The 19,452-nt window shown below is 40.8% G+C and overlaps 1 protein-coding gene across 1 annotated transcript in view; it reads left to right on the top strand.

The window, feature by feature from the left end:
• The first annotated feature begins 6,767 nt into the window (after positions 1 to 6,767).
• fnbp1b (formin binding protein 1b) overlaps positions 6,768 to 19,452 on the top strand; it is a 47,389-nt gene continuing 34,704 nt past the window's right edge. The window contains 1 exon segment of the mRNA XM_020613581.1: positions 6,768 to 7,142. Coding sequence (XP_020469237.1) covers positions 7,119 to 7,142 — 24 coding nt within the window. The 5' untranslated portion in view covers positions 6,768 to 7,118.

Here is a 19,452-nt window from a genome sequence, read left to right as displayed (position 1 = left end):
CTTCTTCTTCTTCGTCGTCTTCTTCTTCCTCCTTCTCCGTAATTTATTGACGGTTTGCATGCCAGCTTAAGGCGCTTTACCGCCACCTGCTGATTGGAGTGTGGATCAACCAAACTGCCCCATTGTTACCGTAATGACACTCATATACGGTATAACGAAAACCGCAGAGTTACCGTAATCAAGACGGGATTACTGACTGGGCGAAAGACAGGGGTCACAGGAGCCCAAAAGCCCCAGGTTTGCTCTCATCATTACATCATTTAGATCTACATAATTTGATTAATTAAAAAAAGTAGTAAAATGTATTTATATGTTACAAACAGAAAGAAAGCATCAAGCATGAGTACTTTTATTTTTGATGCATTAAATAGCCTACATTTTGTTAACACCTAAAATTTTGAAAGCTGGACTTTTACATGTAACAGAGTATTTTAATGAGGTATTACTACATTTGCTTGAGTAAATAAATACTCCTTCCGACTTTTAGTTACTTCACAAATTTGGATTCAAACTGAGAGAGGGGATGGTTGTTTTATTGGAGCAACAAGGTTCACTATTAAAATCTCCTTTTTAGTCCGGTCCCAATGGTATGAAAGGATGATGAGACTATTGGCCCTACTACTGGCAATATTACAGAAATATTGTGTGTAATATGTAGGCACAAAACCACATACATTCATTTATATACATTAAGTTATATACATATGGGGAATGTTCTATGAACATAGAAATATAAATCACAAATTAACAAGTGGTAAGGGCTGCGGATGTTGTCCATAAAGCTATCAAGTGTGTTTTACTAGTCCTGGAAAGGGCATTGTCTTCAGCTCAGTAGTACATTACAGTATAATTGGTCAAAAGCCTAAATATGTAAAAACTTCATGGAATAAAAAAAGACCAATAGTACTGAGTGCAAAGATAATTAGCAGAAATATCCTGGAGCAGCACAGAAATATTGATGAAAATAAAGCATTCAAACATGATGACGACAATTTAAAATAATCCTATAAGAAAATTGCTCGATCAATTGGAGTTAAATTAGAATACAGTGGGGTGCCCCGGTAGCTGAAAGCTGTCATGGTGCAGTGCATCAGGCACAGTGTGTGTGATGTTGGTCGAGTTTGACCGCCGACCTATGTCGCAGGTCTCCCCATCTGTCTCCTCCATTTCCTGTCCACCTCTTAGCAACCTACTTATGTGTATATGTACTTAATATAAGTGAACCCCCCCCCAAAAGAATTATTTAAAAAAGTTAGAATACAGTATATTACAATTAAAAAAAATGAAAAAGATGGAAAGAAATCAGTGCAGATGCTGCACAATACAATATACATGTAGATGAGTGTCCATCTTTAGGATGCTGTTCCAAAGCAGGGATGGAGCTTTGTTCAAACATTAACTGTCGTTGTATGACCACTGGATGGCGCTGCTCATCTTTTTGTTTTAGACTTAGGAAGCAGACTGATGCACTGACACAATCTCTCTCTTACCTACTCTCCAGCCCTTTTGAAACTTAATTCCTTTGATGCAGCTTTACTCATTTTGATCCAGGTGGCTCCTCTGACTTTTAGATATATTTAATATGGGCAATTTCTAGGCATGATTTTTGAGATTTAGCTGTTGGTATCAGGTGAAAGCTTGAGAGCTCAGGGGTGAGTGAGTGTCAGAATAATCCCAGCATGGCCTGCCATCGCATCATGTCATATGTAAGTAGCATTCACAATTTCATATTTTAGTTGTGCGATTATTGTCAGTGTTCCGATGGGATGTGTTCTGTCCTGTCACCAACCCTAAGGATGAGATAGGACTCCTCAGAGCGCTGTGTGTGCAGGACCTCTAATCTACCGCCTCCTCTCAGATGTACTGTGCATCTTAGTGTTTCCTGAGCAACATGGAGAAGCTCATGTTGGTCACTGAGAAGTGCTCAACTTCCCCCTTTAAAACTTAAGTCACTGATGTTAACTGCTGTGTAACAGACCCTATAGCTTCGCGTGTCTGATTGTATGAGAGGCTCCTTGTAAGGACTGATGCTACCAGTTGAATACGACTTGATCTGTGGCAAGCGGTCAGAGAAAGTCTGCCTCAAGCCAGAGATTTAAGTAGCTCTTCAGATGTTCTTGAGTTTATAAATAATGGGCTATTCATCTCAGATATTTCTAGAAAATGTTTTAAGGATCATTTTATCTCCATATGGAAATTGGTCAGAAATGCTCAGTGCGCTACTCTCTTCAGAAATGTTTAAAGACATGGAAGTCTTTTGTGTTCTGCAGTGTCCAGTGGATGGAAAGGGATAGTATATGAAAGTCATGTCAAGGCGAATTAGAATAACTCCTTTAAATAATAATGCAATTCAAACTGTTTTCCATAAGACATTAAAATGCATGATATTTTCCAACCTGTTTTATATGAACAATTTTAGCTCTACGTGTTAAATAAATTTAACGGGGTTGAAAGTTCAGCATTTGCTTCTAGATTGTAGTGAAGTGAAAGTATAAAGTAACATGAAACCTAAATAACTGATTAAATATACATAGTTACTTTCCAATACTTTATCAGAGAGTCAAAATTGTCTGATCTAAGATAAGAGTTCCACAATGAAAATGTAGTTTGTCTAGTGTAAACTACTATGGTGTAAAATATTGTGTTCTCTACAAAGGACCCTTTTCCTTTAAAATCATTTTGTTGCGGCTGTTTATCAGTAATAAAACATCATTGATTGAAACCCTTTCCTCATTTTGGCCAGAAATCTAATGCCAAATCCATATTTACACTCCTGTCAACCAGCAGTATGATATGAAACTAAATAACCCTGGTACATCATGCTCCAGATTGAGTGTACAAAACAGTGGCAATAAAAGAAGTGCTGCTGGAGCAAAGACAAGACTGTCAGATCTGGTATGTTTAGACAAGACAACATTTAAATGGCTCGATTATAATATACTTGTTAAAATATGACATTACTGGGGTGTCGCCAACCTTTAACAGATTATGTTTTGCCTGCACTGGTTCTGAGTTTCTCTTCTCCTTTAGAGAGTATGTTTTACTTCATATTGGTCGCCACATGACTCAGTGTTTTTTTTTTTTATAAAATAGCCTACAAGATAAATCATATAAATATAATGAAAACATACTAGTAAGAATAATAAATAGTAAGTCAATCCAAACATTTTTTTACTGTTTTAAAAAAACCCTTATAATGATTAAATTCAAACTAAAGAGCTGTGAAATTTGGGTCTGGATCATTTGTGACACAACCGAGAATTTGCTGTATAACAAAATAGAGCGACTGTGCAGTATCTCTAAAGTGTTAGATAATTTAAAATTGTGTCATCTTTCATTGTTAATTATTTTTGTGTTGAAATGTAGAATGTTTGATCTTATGTATAATTAGAAACCTACAGATGTGATAGGCCAGTGTTTCCTAAACTTTTTCTGTTGTTAAAATGACAAACCATCGTGACCCAGTTCACAATAGGTTTTTTCTAAAAATTGTGACAAGAGCAAATTTCTGCATAAATTAATTTTTGACAATTTTTGCAGTCATTTATGTATCACCTTGTAATATTTTAATTAGGTAAACCAGCTATTATATAGAAATATACCTTTAATAAATCACAACGTAGTTTTTTGAGACCAAATAAAAGCATTTAGGTGGAGTTATCAGGCTATCTGACTGTTTTTATCTGATAAACTAGAGTTCAAACTCAATTCATCACAAGTCAGTCCAACTGACCACTGTACCATGACCAGCAACAGAAGACACAATGGCCATCTTTGAAAAAAGATAACATGCACAGTTTGCTGTTTGAAAAACAGATGGTGCTACTGAATTGTCTCAAGGATTATGTGTAGACACTGATGTTTAGCGACTGATCAGACAGTGTGGAGTCAACTCTATGGACAGCGTTCACAAAGAAAACCACTGCTCAAGATCAGGGTCTGTCAGACAACATGAAGAGGAACCCGATGAGCACTGGCAGCACTTTCTTTGGTCAGATGGATACAGTAGGATCTGGACACAGTTGAATGACTAGGCCCCATATGTAGGTTCACAGTAAACACCTTTCTCTTTGGAGACCCTCTACTTTCTAATTCAAGTGTCATGACAGCATGTGATACATGGAAAAAGGAAGAAGCTGAGTTATAACAACCAGCACTGGAGACTGTCTTACTGTAAAGGATGTGGGTGTGTGTTTGCAATAGTTAAGAATTCATTTCAGATTCACCTATATCTTCATTATATGTCCTGACAACACTGTTTCACAAGGTCATTCATCTCCACCATCTCCACCTGACAACAACAAAGACAGGGATAGGAGCAATATATTTGTTTCAGTTTGTAGAACTCAGTGTTTTTGTACTTTGATATTGTTAAGTGGCTAAGTTCATTAATAATATGGCTGTTGTGTGCTCTTCTTTTTTTTTTTTTGCTTTTGAGATCAAGGCAGGCTGGTGTTTGGCACTGACTTGGAAGGTCCTCGTGCACCCCCTGTTGGTGATTAACCATGTTCTCTGAAGGATGTGTTGCCTTATATTTAAAGGCTGAGTCAGTGAAATCTGAAGAGCAGAACCACCAACCAAAATAAAAACACAGAACTGGAAGCATTCATGACTCTCAAATTGATTGAAAAGTTGTTTAATAAATGGACAAATACAAGACAACATCCAAGTCAAACTGATTAAAGGATTCGTTACCTGTTACATTTTATTATCAATTATATTTCAGTGTTGTTTTTGACAAAACAGCAAAACATGCCGATAGAAGTCATGCATAATTGAAAGACAAGAAAATAAATAGTTTCCATTGTGAAGTCAAAAGCTGTTGTGCAAATAAACCTGTCATGTAAATTTAAAATACAGACTGAGCTCGTAATAAACATGATTGTTTCTTCACTTTTTGCCTTCTCTGCACATGTAAACTGCACATCAGATGATCTTATCCAGAGAAACTGACAGGAAGTCCAGCAGTTGTCCCCAAGCATCACAAGAATAATAAACAGGCACAATGGAATCCAGAACTGTACTACATAAATCAGCTTTTTCAGCTGTAGCAGAGACTTCAAGCTCAATTAACTAATTAATTAATTCACCATAGCTTTGTTCACATGCTACTTGGTGGCTGTACAAGTGTGCTAGGTATTACATCTTCTAGGAAATCTATTACAAAATGATATGTTGCGTTTTCCTGACAGTCTTACTACACTTGAATTAATCCAATAGGAAAACACGAGTGCAACTAATTGAAATTAATAAATTCTTTGTTGCATTAAGGGGCTCAGTATGTCATGCTCCATTCCAGAGCCTTGGATCAGGCACATCCTGAAGACCCAGAAGAATAAAAGGTGTTTGCTGCCATGTTAAAAAGACAGAACATGTGATCTGCTGACCACACATCAATTTGTATGACATCACTAGAAAGTCCAGGATGTCATCTTTCCAGGACATTAGGACACAAACGAGTATGGTGCTTGAAATAAAGGCCACAGTGCCATACCCCCCACAGAGGGCAATATGAATTGTCGAGTCTCAGGACAATATAGTTAATGTAATATAATACACCAGTGTTAAACTAGTAATATGTTTGCTATGATTAAGTACATTACACATGCACAGCCAGTTACTCATGGGCAGACAAAGCCCACTACATTTTTTTGACATGGCCTCACTGCATTTCTTTCATCTTGCACCCACTTCCACCTCAGTGGTGTGCCCCTGGTTTGTAAAGTTTTCAACCACTAGATGGTAGTGTTGTTGTAGTAATATTATTGACAACAAACTGGATTTCATAATACAATATCTAGATCATCACCATAAAAAATAATTTAGCACAGTAATCACAATGACCATGATAATTGCTGATATGATAAATGTTTTATGATGCTGGGAATTTATACAGAGTATCATGAGGTATCTCAGATAATACAACTTTTCATAGAAGGTATTTTGACTTAGCTGGAAAAACACAGGTGCTACCTTATCATCAACAATGGCTACAGTAAACCATGTCCAAGAGAATGTGAACCATCTGATTCTTGGTGCTTCAAAGTTTCTAAACTCTGCACCGCCAATGCAACATCCTGTGTGCAAAGTGGAAGCTTGTGGCAGTTGTGGTGGGGCAAGCTGTAGGTTCAGTGGTACATTTACTGAAATACTATACTTATATACAGTGTGATGTAACTCTACTTCACTTGAGTATTTTCAGTTACTTCATACATTTTACTGCATTGCACTTATTTGCTAACTTTGGTTACTATACCACTCAGAATTTGATTAATAAAACAAAATGCAGTACAATAAGACACAGCAGTACTTCAAATTATGAGTCAGATCAAATCAAACAAACCTTTATCACAGCTTTCATACAGATTGATACAATTCAAAATGCTTTGCAGATAAATAACAATAAGGCAGAATAAGACAATTAGGTTAAAAAAAGGTATAATGGCATATAATGTTAGCAGATGTAACTTTAAAGTGATGTAGGCTACACAATTATGCATCAGTTTATAATGAACACTTCTTCTTTTAGTAGTATGACTGTACTTTTACTTAGCATTTTGAATGCAGGACTTTCATTTGTGACTTTTACAGAGCCACACCACTGCTTAGGTTTTATCAGAGTGGGAGGGAGGTTCCCCAGGAGCTAGTATTAAATCCACTGGGGGTGTTCAGTGAAACATCTGCCATGGGTGGTGACCTTTCTGAACCTCCACCACCGCCCCATGTTCCTCCAGCTTTCAAACCACATTTGAAAACGCTCAAGGGAAAGTGAGTGAGCCGTTACTAGTTAAGGCCCAGCAGTGACACCCCCACCCCACCAACCCTAGTTCTCCTGCCTGTGTGCGCGCAAAAGCAGCTGTCACTAGGTTGAAGCTCGTGCCTGCGCGGCGCACATATCGAGACTATCCTGTGTGAGAAGATTACGCTGCACCTCCTGGCCATCTTGTATCAGACAGGATGGCACTCTGAAAAAAAAACCAAGCTACAGTAAAGGAGCCGGGTTTTTCCGCATACGGCCGCTGACAGACGAGCACCACAAAGGCACAAATCTCGTCTGTTGCCGTGCGTGTTGAAAACACCTCAGTTGTGGATTATTCCGAGGACATCGCGCTGAAACCATGAGCTGGGGGACAGAGCTATGGGTGAGTCTCAGTGGACTTTGTTAACGGGTTTTATTGAGCCCCTGTGGACTTAACGGACCTCCGTTAAAATAAACATGCGTGTGACAAGGCGCGGAGGCTCCATCTTTGATACTAAAACGACGTTTTGTGTGCGCAGCTTTGTGGACGTTCAGCCCGGTGATGTTAGCCATCAGGGGGCTAGTTCGTAGCCACCGAAGCTGATGGATTTTGGCTCTAATTCCGTGACTTCTGTTGTATTTCCTTTCAGTGTCCGTGGTGTTGTTAGAAAGGAGGGTGTCAGTAAATACCCGCTCAACATCCATTCTAGTTTACATTGTAGCGTCTGAAAGCACGCTTTGCGCACACCCCCTCACGGCTCCTGCTGTCGTGACACTTGTCTTTAGTAGCACTCTGATAAATGTGTAACAATCTGGTAAATGACGTGCACGTCACAGGCTGTATTATCAATCAGTAGAGGAAGTAAATGTGGTCAAGTTGTCGTATTTATCCTCACATTTCTGGACACTGATGTTTAAGTGCAAACAGCGGTGAAACGTAACTGGTTCCTTCACTTAAATGCAAAACCTGCCAGCTTTATCCTCTACACTTGTCACAGAATCAGGAGGGTTTATATCTGTGCCTTATTAATGCTGCATTTGGCTCATTAAGTTGCCCCAAATTTTCACTCTTTGTGAGCAACAGCAGACAAAGAGCCCAGCGACCTTACTAAATTCCGGTGCTATGATCTCATTTTTCATCCCAATTAAATTCACTTTTAAGGAATGCTGATGTTATTACAACCAGGTAGTAGTCCCTGTGAAGCCAGCCTCTGTATCAGTGGTATTTCCAGATATACTCAAACATTTAGAGCATTGTGTTATAAACTGCAACACGGTAACATTGAAGATTACAGGACCGTGTCAAACTATTGTTACTACTTGATAACAAGCAGTTGCAAACAGTGGAATTCCTGTTGTCAGGGTTTTGTTTCAGTGGCTGGTGGTATTTTGTTGTGGAGTCATTCTGCTGTCCAGACTGCCTGGCAGATGTGCTGGCTGGCTGTGGTAGGATTCACTGCACATTTTAAACCAGTATGTTTTCAGTATGTATTAGTTGTTAGTGCAACCACGCAGGAGTGCATGCCTGCAAGTTCCTACATGGAGTTGGCATTTGAACCTGCAGGAAGGGTCATACGTTACTGATTTCAAACCAGGTCACAGTTTTGATCTGTAGGAAGGTGATTCCTCACAGCACCTGGTCACAGTACTTGCAGTGTAGAGCACTTTGTTCTCTGATGAACCTGCAGTCTAACATCAGTATTGAAGTCTGTTTTCTTTCTTCTCTACCAACTAGCAAAGGGGATAGGGATAGTTACATCAGGGATTTCTTAGAAGAAAGGAGTGGACGTCACTGCCCCAAATTCTCCCAGTGATGTCAGTGTATTTGCACTTTACTACTGCAGTGTTTGGCCAAAAACCGCTGCTGCCCAGGTAGTCATGCAAAGTGCACGTAGCTTGGAGATAATTTACAAGGTTTCACATACATTAAGCCTGGAGAGCATTTGCAGCTTTGATAAACAGAAATGGAGCTGTTGCAGAGAATAACTTATTACAACCAGATGCTTGTTTTTCCATAGCAGTCTTAAATTGAATCCAGAAACGTGTTTCTTTAATCTTAGTCCCTGCAATAGGGCAGCACACTGGGTTTAGCAGCACTGTACAGGTGGCTGTTGCCCCTGGAGAATGCACAGTGTATTTTCTTGTTGCCCCAAACCAGGTCATTCAACACCAGCAGTGCAGCAGCGCCCACACTTTTAAGTAGAGCAAGGGCGGGATGCTGTGGGTTAGGCAGATATTTCTCAATAAATTAAATAATAAAATCTATGAAAGGTATTTATGATATGATGCTGCTTAATATTCTGCTGACAACAAATTGCAGACTCCTAAATTACCCAGATTGTAAAAGTAAAATCACCTCAACACAAGCTCATCTTGGTTCCTCTAATATTTGTTTTAAGGGCAACATCCAGTATTGTAGACATCACATTCATTGTTACAGTGTTCCTGACTTTTTTGGTGCCACCACCCCACACGAGCCACCATGCTCATCCTGTTGTTCCTCACAGTGAACAGGAAAGTAAATTATATTTGAGGAAGTGACGTCACAGTGAAGCAGAGTTTTGCAGCATCTCACGAACACGACTGTTGTGGTGAAGTAGCGCAGACAGGCCTTTCTGCTTCACAGTAGCTTGGAATTGAAGCTTTGTTACAATAAAGTATGAGCAAGGATGAATCAGAGCTGTGCTGACTCAAATTATATTGATTAGGTAGTTTACTTGAATGGATATTATGAAGTTGGGACAGATTATGGCTGGGAACATGCTCAGACACACTAACAGGTTAAATAAATAAACAGAAGTGAGTGTGGTTGATCTGTATTGTTTGTACTTTGTGAGTCACCTTCAGTGAAACACCACATTCAGTTGATACATCTCCAAAATGCCAAATGCCTTTGGTGCAGCATCATAGCAGTCGTTGCAGTACTCACTCATGGAATGTTTTCTATCATGAAAATTATTACCATTGCCGTCCTTGTAACATTACTAACAAGGTAACAGCAGAAGTGTTATATAAGCCCATGGTTGAGAAGAGTCCATCTGTGTATCGCAGTATTAAATCCAGACTTGGGGAACATTTCGAGTCTCTTCCTCCCATGTAAGATGTGAGGAGAGGAGAGAGAAATTGAGGAAACAGTGTAAAGAGACACGAAATGTCCTTTTTTTTCTCATCCTTCATCTGCCGCGTCCAATCACCTATTTCTGATATAGGAGTGTGCTGGTTTGTAAAGGACTTCAGTGAAGGATGCCCATGTGTATCCTCGCTCATGGCTCCTCCAGTAGCCTCCTCACTCCTCGATCCCCAGAGCAGATATAAGAGTCTTGGTGCAAGTGAGGAATGATAAAAGACTTGAGATGCAGCCAGGGTCCACCTCCCATCGACCTGCTAATACAGAGACAGAACTGTGTCTGCAGGGTACTGAAATGTAATGTATCTCTTTTGTGCAAGCAGAGAATGAAGTAAATGGATCGGAGTCACATGCACACACAGTAAGGACCCCAAACCCCTTTAGAAAGAGGCGATATGTATAAGTGCAGTCAAGGAAGAAGGAAGTCAAATAATGCAAAACATAAGCCTTTTTCTTAGTGTAACAGGAATCAGAAAAAGATGAAAATATTGTGCACTGCACTCTAAATAACTATTCTAAATTAAGTTGGATATGGCCAAAGTGTCGAAGAACATCTAAAGAAAGGGAGGCTGCAGCATTTGTCAGAGCTCGAACTGACTCTGAGCAGCAGAGGTGATACTAACCAGGCCTCAGTGACAGTATTCTCAGGCTAAATATTAGCGGTACAAAGTAGTTCTAAACAAAACCAGAAGTTTAATGTCATGTTTTGTCTTATGTTACCAACAGTGTGACTGCTACAGCTTTCCACAATGATATGAAAAACCTTAGAATGGATGAGAGGTGAAACGTCTTCGATCTAGAAATCTAAGTCCAGTTGATTTTTTCTAAGGTTTGTTCAGTTTACTATGACCTGGATGACTGAGAATCTGCACAAACATGTGTCCACAATGATGCACCTTGACTGTTTCACTTCTTTTATGTGGCTGATTTGGGAACTGGATATAAGCTACTTCTCTCACAGTTGCAAACTTTTCACAGTGTGTAGGATGTGAAGTTATCCTTTCTTTTCATTGCAACTTATTGATGAGGCAACATGGATAAGGCTGAAACTCTTCTCAAAGAGCAGCAGCTAAAGGTGAGTTCAAATGCACAAGGGTCATCATCCGTGGGTTTGTAACAGCAGGCAACATGGCCTATGGGTGGTCCTGATTGAACCGCTGCATTACAGTTTTCAGATGGTGTGTTACTTTGTTTACTCAGTGCCAGTCATGGTGTGAAGCTGCTTCTTCATTACGGACGGCTTTAGAGACAAACTCGTTTGTCTTGTCTTTTCATTAGTAGGCACGTGTATCTGTGGGTCATCGGTCCTACTGTAGTATTGACTGAAGAGGCCTTTACAACATCGCTTGGTTTTTCTGGTGCTTGCTCCAGGCTTTGCTGGAGGAGCACAGACACAACAGTTCTATCACAACCTTTTGTTTGTGTGGATCTCAGTGAGATATTAGGCCTGATCTCCTGTAGTTGGAGCTTGGAACAGTCTGGTCTTAGACTGTGATTTCCTCCGTGTTTTCTGCTGTTGTATCTCATCCTGACTCAGACTCCCCCAGGGTCCAGCCTCATCCCCTGCTGCTCAGATGACATTCAGGGCACCTCGAGGGCTGGCTTGTTTCCTTCTGTCAGTGTGTTGGAGTCAGAAGGCATCTGAGACTGAAACTTCCTGCATGCCCCCACATTAAAACTTACTCATTGCCACCCACCTGCTGACTCAGTGATACCACCCCAAGCCTATTTTCTCTTCAGCTATTTCTTTGAACCTCTGTGATGGTAAAATACTAGTGAATGGATCCACATCTGATCTGAAGGCCCTAGACTGCACCCCAGGGAGGGAGAATCAGAAAGAAAGGAGTTAGAGGGGGTAGGGGAGAGAATAGGTTCACACTGACAATAGTAAAGAGGCACATCTGTTTAGCCTGGCCATTTCTTAGCTGGTAATTTCTCCCAAAACTCCCAAATATTTGACAGTTCCAGCTTCTTAAATGTGAGTTTTCTTCTTTTTAATGTCTCAGCACTGTAGAGAATTTTATGTCTTTGGCTAACCGACTGTTGGAGGGATAAACCAGGATGTGTGAAAACATCTTCTTGGTTCTTCCAGGCATTTTCACAGGTTTTTGATGTAATGGTGAAGTGAGATATTCTGTCCTGGGTGCTTTCTGACCATAGGCGTAGTCCTTCTGCTTCCTCAAAAACTGGAACTGGGAGGTCTGAGCTATTTTGCCATCTTGTCCATGAAAAGGTGACTAAGTCCTTTCCGCCACAGTTATTGCCGCTTCTGTTATTTGTAAAGTGGACCTCTAAACACTGTGGGAATTATACAGATGTTGGGTCCCAGTCACATGAGCTCTGACATATTGTCACTTTAGCCTAACAGCCTTCCATGTTCTCCTAATTACTGCTGTGTTGTAGCATGTACTGTAAGTGTCATTTGTTCTTGAGGCCCTGACAGCACTGAGTTTCCTTCAGCAGAGTAACACTAATACAGGGAGTCATGTTATTATTGCATTGTTGGCTGTTTGATGGCTATTCAAAGTGGAGGACAGTGAACCAAGGGCTACATCCTATTTTCCTGCAGCCTCTGTTTGAAAATATTTTCAGGCTCCAGTATACTCAATAAAACAGAAAGATTCCACTACTGAGAAAAAGGGGCAAAAAACAAACAGATGAAAAACAAGAAATATATAAAAAAGTTAAGTCTTCTGGTAACATTTAGACTTGTGGGTTTGGCGTTCACAAATGTATTTATGACAACACGAAATTTCCTGGTTTGAAATGAACTCATCTCAAAATATAAAATAACAAATAGGCAGGAAACCCTATTGGATGTGACAGCACGGATGTTTTCTGTAGCTAGCTATCAAACACATCCGCCGCATGTGTGTGTGTTTGTGAAAAGTGCTAATATGTTTTATTGACTGTTAACTCAGTTGTCCTTAATTTGGATAATGAAGTCAAGAGATGTTTCTGAGGCCATGAAACAGTGCGTTTGCTGCTTGTGTGACAGTAGTGGCTTGTTATTTTGCTTCCTGAAAAGAGTGCCAGATGTGGTGAATAGATACAGTCGGCGCCACACAGTGACTTTCTGGCCACTTAGTGTGAACTGGTTCATGGCCATGATGAAGACTAGCTCATGTTTGTCTCCCACTGATTGAAAATATCCTGATGGCAGAAGATAGTTCCAGCATGAACTGTGGTTCACACGTGGTTTCTTCTCATTTATTCTGTTTCTCTGTTCTGCTTTCCATTTTCATCATGCTGACTCACTAGCTTGCCCCTCACCCCTGGCTCTGAGACTGATGGTAATGGATATACTGTAATCAGGCATACAACTGTATTAAACACCAAGAGCAAACTGAGTCTTCCAAAGGTCCTTGTCAGGCTGCCTCCTAAGAAGTGTCACATGTACTCATATCCTGGGATGAGGTAAGTCAGGGAGTTCAATTCAGTGATGTTGCACTAAAACCTGCTAGTGCTGCCAGCATTCAGACCACCCAGAGACTTGAGCTCATTTTGATGATACAGTGAAAGTATGCATGTATTCCAAGTCCTCTGAGAGCATAAAACCAAGGGGAGAGTGAAGCTATGGTTTCAAAGTCCCTGCGGCCTGTTAGCAGGTTAAAGAGTTGACTGTTCATCTATGGGAATAAAAGTAGCTGAGGAAAACAGCAAACTTAAAATGGGTGTGGTGTAAAAAAGAGGAAATATAGTGGCCGACCCCTCATAATAACATTGCTGCACCTTTCTGCAGTATCTAAGCTAAATGAGCTGAATTAAGCAGCTAAATACTGCAATAGCAAGAGAAATAGAGTACCACACTCTGTCTTACATACAGAGCAAGACTCTGAGCCTTTAAAGAGAAATGCAATACATGGCTGGCACATAGCCGGAGGGCATCCTGCTACAGTATGACATGATCATCAAGGGAGAGATTTGACTCTTGTCAGCTGAAGATAACTGTAGCTCTAGTGAGAAGAGCTGCTGCAAGAAGAGAAGCCTTACGTGATGGAAAAAGCATCAGCCACTTCTATTTATGAACTGAAACTGTAAGCAACACACACAGCCTGGTGAAAGTGTAAAAAATAAAATACAAAAATATTCAAGTGAGTCTTTCATTTCATCATGTTTGCCAGCAGACTGAACTATAAGCTAGTTCTGTTTGTATCCTGTCGTTTATTCTTTCAAATTTCACAAGAGCCATGGCAGCTGTGATTATTTTTAATGACTGACACCTATTGGCAAGGAAGCATAGTAGCCATAACGATACCATTTTGACGTACGAAATGCCTGGGTTGCTCTCCAACTTGTGCAGCGAATGAATCAAGGATGGCAGTCACCTAGCCAGTAGTTTGAAGTGCTGTCGTAGTTGAAGGGTCATCGTGGTTCACATATTTGGCATATTATGAAGTTCAGAGTTGCCTTAATTACAGAGAATGTGTTGTATAAGGGTTAATGAGCTTTATCCTCCAACAAGAACAAAAACAGCTCAGATGGCTAATGTGTGTTTGCTGGTCCAGCAGGATTAAGCCATAGAACAGTCTATTGGATGGTGAAGGGAGGTGCAGCAATCAGATTAATCGAGTCTTTTAATCAAGTTCTGTGCTGGTTACAACATTTCTGTCATTCCCTCTCATTGCTTGAGCGATGAGTATGTTCTTGGTGTTCCTGGATTACACATTACCAGGATATAGGATGTGTTTGGGACCCAGCCTTTGCATTAGTACAGTATATGCAGGTTCTTAAAGCTTTTAACACAAACCTGACTACCATATTTTATCCCTTTAAAATGGATTCACTTTATTCCAGGCTTCTTTTTTCTGTTTTGTTGTTGTGTGAAAACTGAGACCATGTTACGCAGAAAAAGCGAGTTTGTCATTTTTCTGGACAGTGTTTGTTCTGTGAAATCAAAATACAAAGAGCAAAAGGAAGAGCAAAAGGAAGAGCACCAGCGGAGCCCATGTGACGAGTATCTGCAAGTGCTGCTGAAGATGAAGATGATCAGTGTTGTAAGTGAGGATAGAAGTAAACTCATTCTTGTAATTAAGTATTGTGTCGTTATTCAAGCATGGGTATGTACCAGTCATAGAATGTCTGCAGTCGGTGCCAGTGCACAGTTTGGCAAGAAAATGGTTTCCGCTTTGTAAAATCAAGAACCCCCTTAGCCGGTAGCTTATTTATAAAGAATGCTGAAGTAAATGTGCCTAGTTGCTGTGCATGAGTGAATTGACCACCCTTTCAGTTACTATGACACACAACTGAGAGGCAGCAATTTCCTGTTGCTTAACCACTCTGTGAAAGCTTGGAGCAGTATCAGCTGAGCTGACAACTCCTGCACGATACTGTTCATGACACTTAATTGACATGGACAGAGATGGAGTGATTACATAGGCAGACACGGGGAAGTGTTTCATGAGCTCAGAAACATGATATATGATACAGCAACAGACATTCTTTAAGTTTCAGACCGGCAGAGGTGTCGTTTCTATAAATATCTACATGGCATGCAAACCAGAGCTCTTACACTTAAGGTCATACATGGCTCATATTTTGCAGAAACTTTGCACGTGTGAGTTTGTGCATGTGGGCATTTGCCTGTGTGTGTTTATTTTATTCTTTCACCTAAGATCAAAATGTTAACAGTGAACCTGAATACTGATCAAATGTCAGTCCTTTTATTATTGTTAGGCTTGTGTTTAGCAAAATAGCAGATATCCAGTTTATGAAACAAAACAAAACAACTAAAGCAAGACATTTGTTGTTTTGGCTTATTGATCACTGATCCATGAAGAAACAGTCATGTGTTATATCCTCAGCTCAGGTGGGCTGGGTCCTTCCCAACCTTTAATAACCTGAAGCCAGGGCAGCTACTCAGTGGTCCAGCACATTATCATCAGTCTTGTGTGTGCACGTGTGATTTTGTGTATGCGAGGCCACTGTTCCTTTTCCTGTGACTTCTCTTTGACACTGGCCAATGGTGTCATTGTTCCACCCCAGTGTCCTGGACAAAGCCCCCTGTGTGCTGCAGAGAGGGTTTGGCATCTCCCCCTAAATATTTGTTCTCGCTGTTGAACGCCCACAGTTGTGAAGTGCTGCACTGATCAGCTCATAGGCAACAGGAGACTCCAGTACTTTTGCTTTATCTAACATACAACTTAGTGTTTCTGTTGGGTCCTGTCTGCTGTGGTCAGTAAGATGCTGACAGACCAACTCCAGAACATCAGACGTTTTCCACCACTTTGATTTATTCAATAACAATGGCACATTGTTAGTTCAGATGGAACAATTGGGCTGTTTGTTTATTATCTGAATTGGGAGGACCCACAAAGCCTAATGAACAGTCTCTACCCTGCCCTTCTCATCCTCGCTACAGTTTGTTAGCTAATAAGATGCCCAAAATACATTCATTCATATTTAAGTACGTTGGTGAACATGGGTGTATAAACCACACTGGAACCGCCTAAAGAGAAAATACGACTAAATCAGCATAGGTGTGGTACAATCAGTATTTTCATCATTGTTTATGATATACCACTTTTTCTTCAGTCTCAAACATTCAGTGGGTACGGACTTCACGTCACTACAGTCTCTGTACGTACGGACTTCACGTCACTACAGTCTCTTGAGTCTATTGAGGTTCAGGAGAAAAGAAGTCCATAGCAGAAGGAAAGCTTTTCCATGGCCTAGATGGTTTTTAGCACCAAACTACTCTCCTTGTTCCTTGGTCAACACATTGTGACCCACCGAACCAGAAAGCATCTATAGGCCTGTCTTCCCATTGTCCTCCTTCCAGCAGAACATCTGTCCCTTCAGCCTTGGCAGATTAGGCCTTACTCTAGTGTGACATTGGTTTTCCTGTCAGGAGCTAGACTTCGTAAACTCACCATGGACACAATCTGAAAGCTTGAAGCCAAATTTTGGAGGGTTAAAGAAGTTTTTTGTGTACTTGCAGATATGTTTCTGAAATGTATATTTCTTGTAGTGCGCACATGTGTGTTGACACGATGGCTAAGTCACACCTTCATTTACATCTTTTCAACATGTAAGTGAGTGATTTCCTTTTTCTGGTATCTGTTCAGTCCCTTCAGTCGACTAGTGAAGCAGCTCCGTTTTTCTCTTCCCTTGTGTTTTTCATGGTGGATTGATTCTTGCTGTGATCACTAGAGCAGCAGACCGTCCTCTGTAGAGGTGGAAAGGCTGTAATAAAACAAGAAGTGTCCTCAGGAGCCTTCGTTCAGAGGTTATCGCCAACCTTGTTTTAAAGTCATTGAGCCTTCGTTCAGAGGTTATCGCCAACCATTCTATTGACTGTGCTGATTCTATGTGTCAGGTAACCTAACACATTGTAAGACGCTCCTTATCCATGATCTCATTATTGTACTTTTGTCTTCGTACAGAGATATGACCAACTCAAGTGTTATTTATTTTGTGCTCTCTGCATTCCTTCATCATGATGGAACAGGTTCTGAGGGTTTACAGGTGCATTATTATGTGAAACCCATCTGTCTCTTGGAGACGTGTGGTCAGGCCAAGGGGAGGAGGGGGGGCTCTTTCATATGCTTCATTTATAGCACTTTGTTCCTTTGACACTTTCCTGGAGTTAGGAAATAATCGATTACTAGTGAATTGTGTCATCCATGGTCATTTTCTCAGAAAACAGCCTTTATAATGAATCATTTCCTCAGTGTGCAGTAAGTCCTGCTGGCCCTGATCTTTCATCATCTGTAGCTAAGAACAGGAGTGTAGCTGAGGAGCGTGCAGCTCTCTGCTGCCCTCTGTGAGAACAGGAAACCAGATAAGAATTCATCTGCCTTTACTGTGGAACTCAGAAATACATTTAGTTCCAAGCTTCACTACATTGTGTTGATAATGAAGAATACACAGATTGTTAGACAGGCTCCTCATCAGCACATTCTGTCTTTAGCTTTTCCACTGAAATGCAGCTCTCATCTCTTCACTTCCCTTCATAGATAGTGGTTTAAATGACTTTGTGCTAAGTGTTTAAGATCTGACAAGTACAACTGTCCTTTAGAAGCTTATACCTCTAGTAAATGTCAGGTAAAATACATACAGGATTTCTACATGTTCTGTGGCTGATGGCGCCTGAACTTCAACTTCTTTCACTGCTTTTCTTTCCTTCCTTCACATTTCAACATGCTCCTCCCCAAGACGTTGCTGCGGCTGCTTTTTCTTGTTCCGTTACTGTCTTGTAAAAATGAAGTTATCTGCTGAGGAAAAATGACAGAAATGACCACTGTGACAAACAGAAGTGTTTCCTGTGGCTGCTTCAGTATAAAAGACAACAGCTTACCTCTTTTAATGTGAAGCAACAGCAGTAGGAAGGGACGGTGTAAAGAGAGCAGATAGTAAACAGCGAGGCTGTAATCAGTTAGATAAAAATGCACTGGCTTACAGGATGGATAGTTTTCCTGTGAATTCCTTGTGGTTAAACTATCTGGGAAAAGTGGACTTCACTACCATCAAAGGCTGGAATAGAAAGAGATAATAAGAAATAAAAAATCTTGAAGGCTTTAGAGTAATAATAAAGTGTAACTGTGTCCAAGTCTGCCTGCACCAGACTCCCCTCTGTCAGGTTTGGCGTGTACAGATGCCAAACAGAGGTTGTGGTGAACTCAATTAAATAACCAGACGAACTGAGGTAGCGACAAGTTCTTTACTAGCAGTAAACAAAACAACTAACAAAAAGTCCAGGATATCACTCAGGTCGATAAGACAGTCCAGGGTCGGCGCCGGTAAACAGGTATAGCCAGGGGATCCAAACTCGAGGTCAAGGGGGACAAATTCAGAATGTCGGTACACAGCAGGCGATCAGAATCTGGGAGGGCATAGACAAAACACGGTGGTCAAAAATGGTAATCCAAGGTCAGAAACAGAGAGTCAGGCAAGGTATAAGTGCTGGAGAGTCAGAGCTGGGGTCTAGAACAATCTGGCAGCGTCCTGGTGGGAGGACGCTGCCTAAATAGAAGTGAAAAACAGGTGCAAACAATAAGGAGCAGGTGAACTAATGATGATTAAATAAAAGGGCCAAAACTGAGGTGAAACAAAACAGGAAGTCATGTGAAAATAAAAGCATGACAGGAAGCAACAGGGGCAGGAGCGTGACACCCTCTACCTTTTGTTTGCCCTTGTGTCTCTTACCCAGGGGTGTTGTGGGGGGTCGATATCAAGAGATCTGATCTGGAATGGTAGCTAAATAATGTGCATTAGTCCAGATTAACTGCACCATAATCCGCTTCACCAGTTGTGTTGGCGATCAGAAAGCTGGTCCTTAAACGTGCATGATTTCCTACAGCACATGGCCACCCTGCATATATTAACTGCTGACTGTCTCCTTTGTTCTCTGTTTGAACCTGTTTCCCATTTCCTTGATAATAAACAATATTTAGCTACTCAGTTCTATTTATTTTCTTTCGTGCACTACCACAATAGTACATGCATCACACTGAGTGGGGCTGTGTCCTGAAACAACAAGCAGAGCGGGGCTGGGTCGTCTCCTGATGGGATCCTCCACAGACTCCCTCCTGTAGAACAAGGTCAGGGGTCAGAGGCTGCAGATGACACAACACAAGTACATCTA

Source organism: Monopterus albus, unplaced genomic scaffold (genome assembly GCF_001952655.1).
Source record: "Monopterus albus unplaced genomic scaffold, M_albus_1.0 scaffold135.1, whole genome shotgun sequence".
NCBI classification, from domain to species: domain Eukaryota; kingdom Metazoa; phylum Chordata; class Actinopteri; order Synbranchiformes; family Synbranchidae; genus Monopterus; species Monopterus albus.
This window is presented reverse-complemented; position numbering and strand designations above follow the sequence as displayed.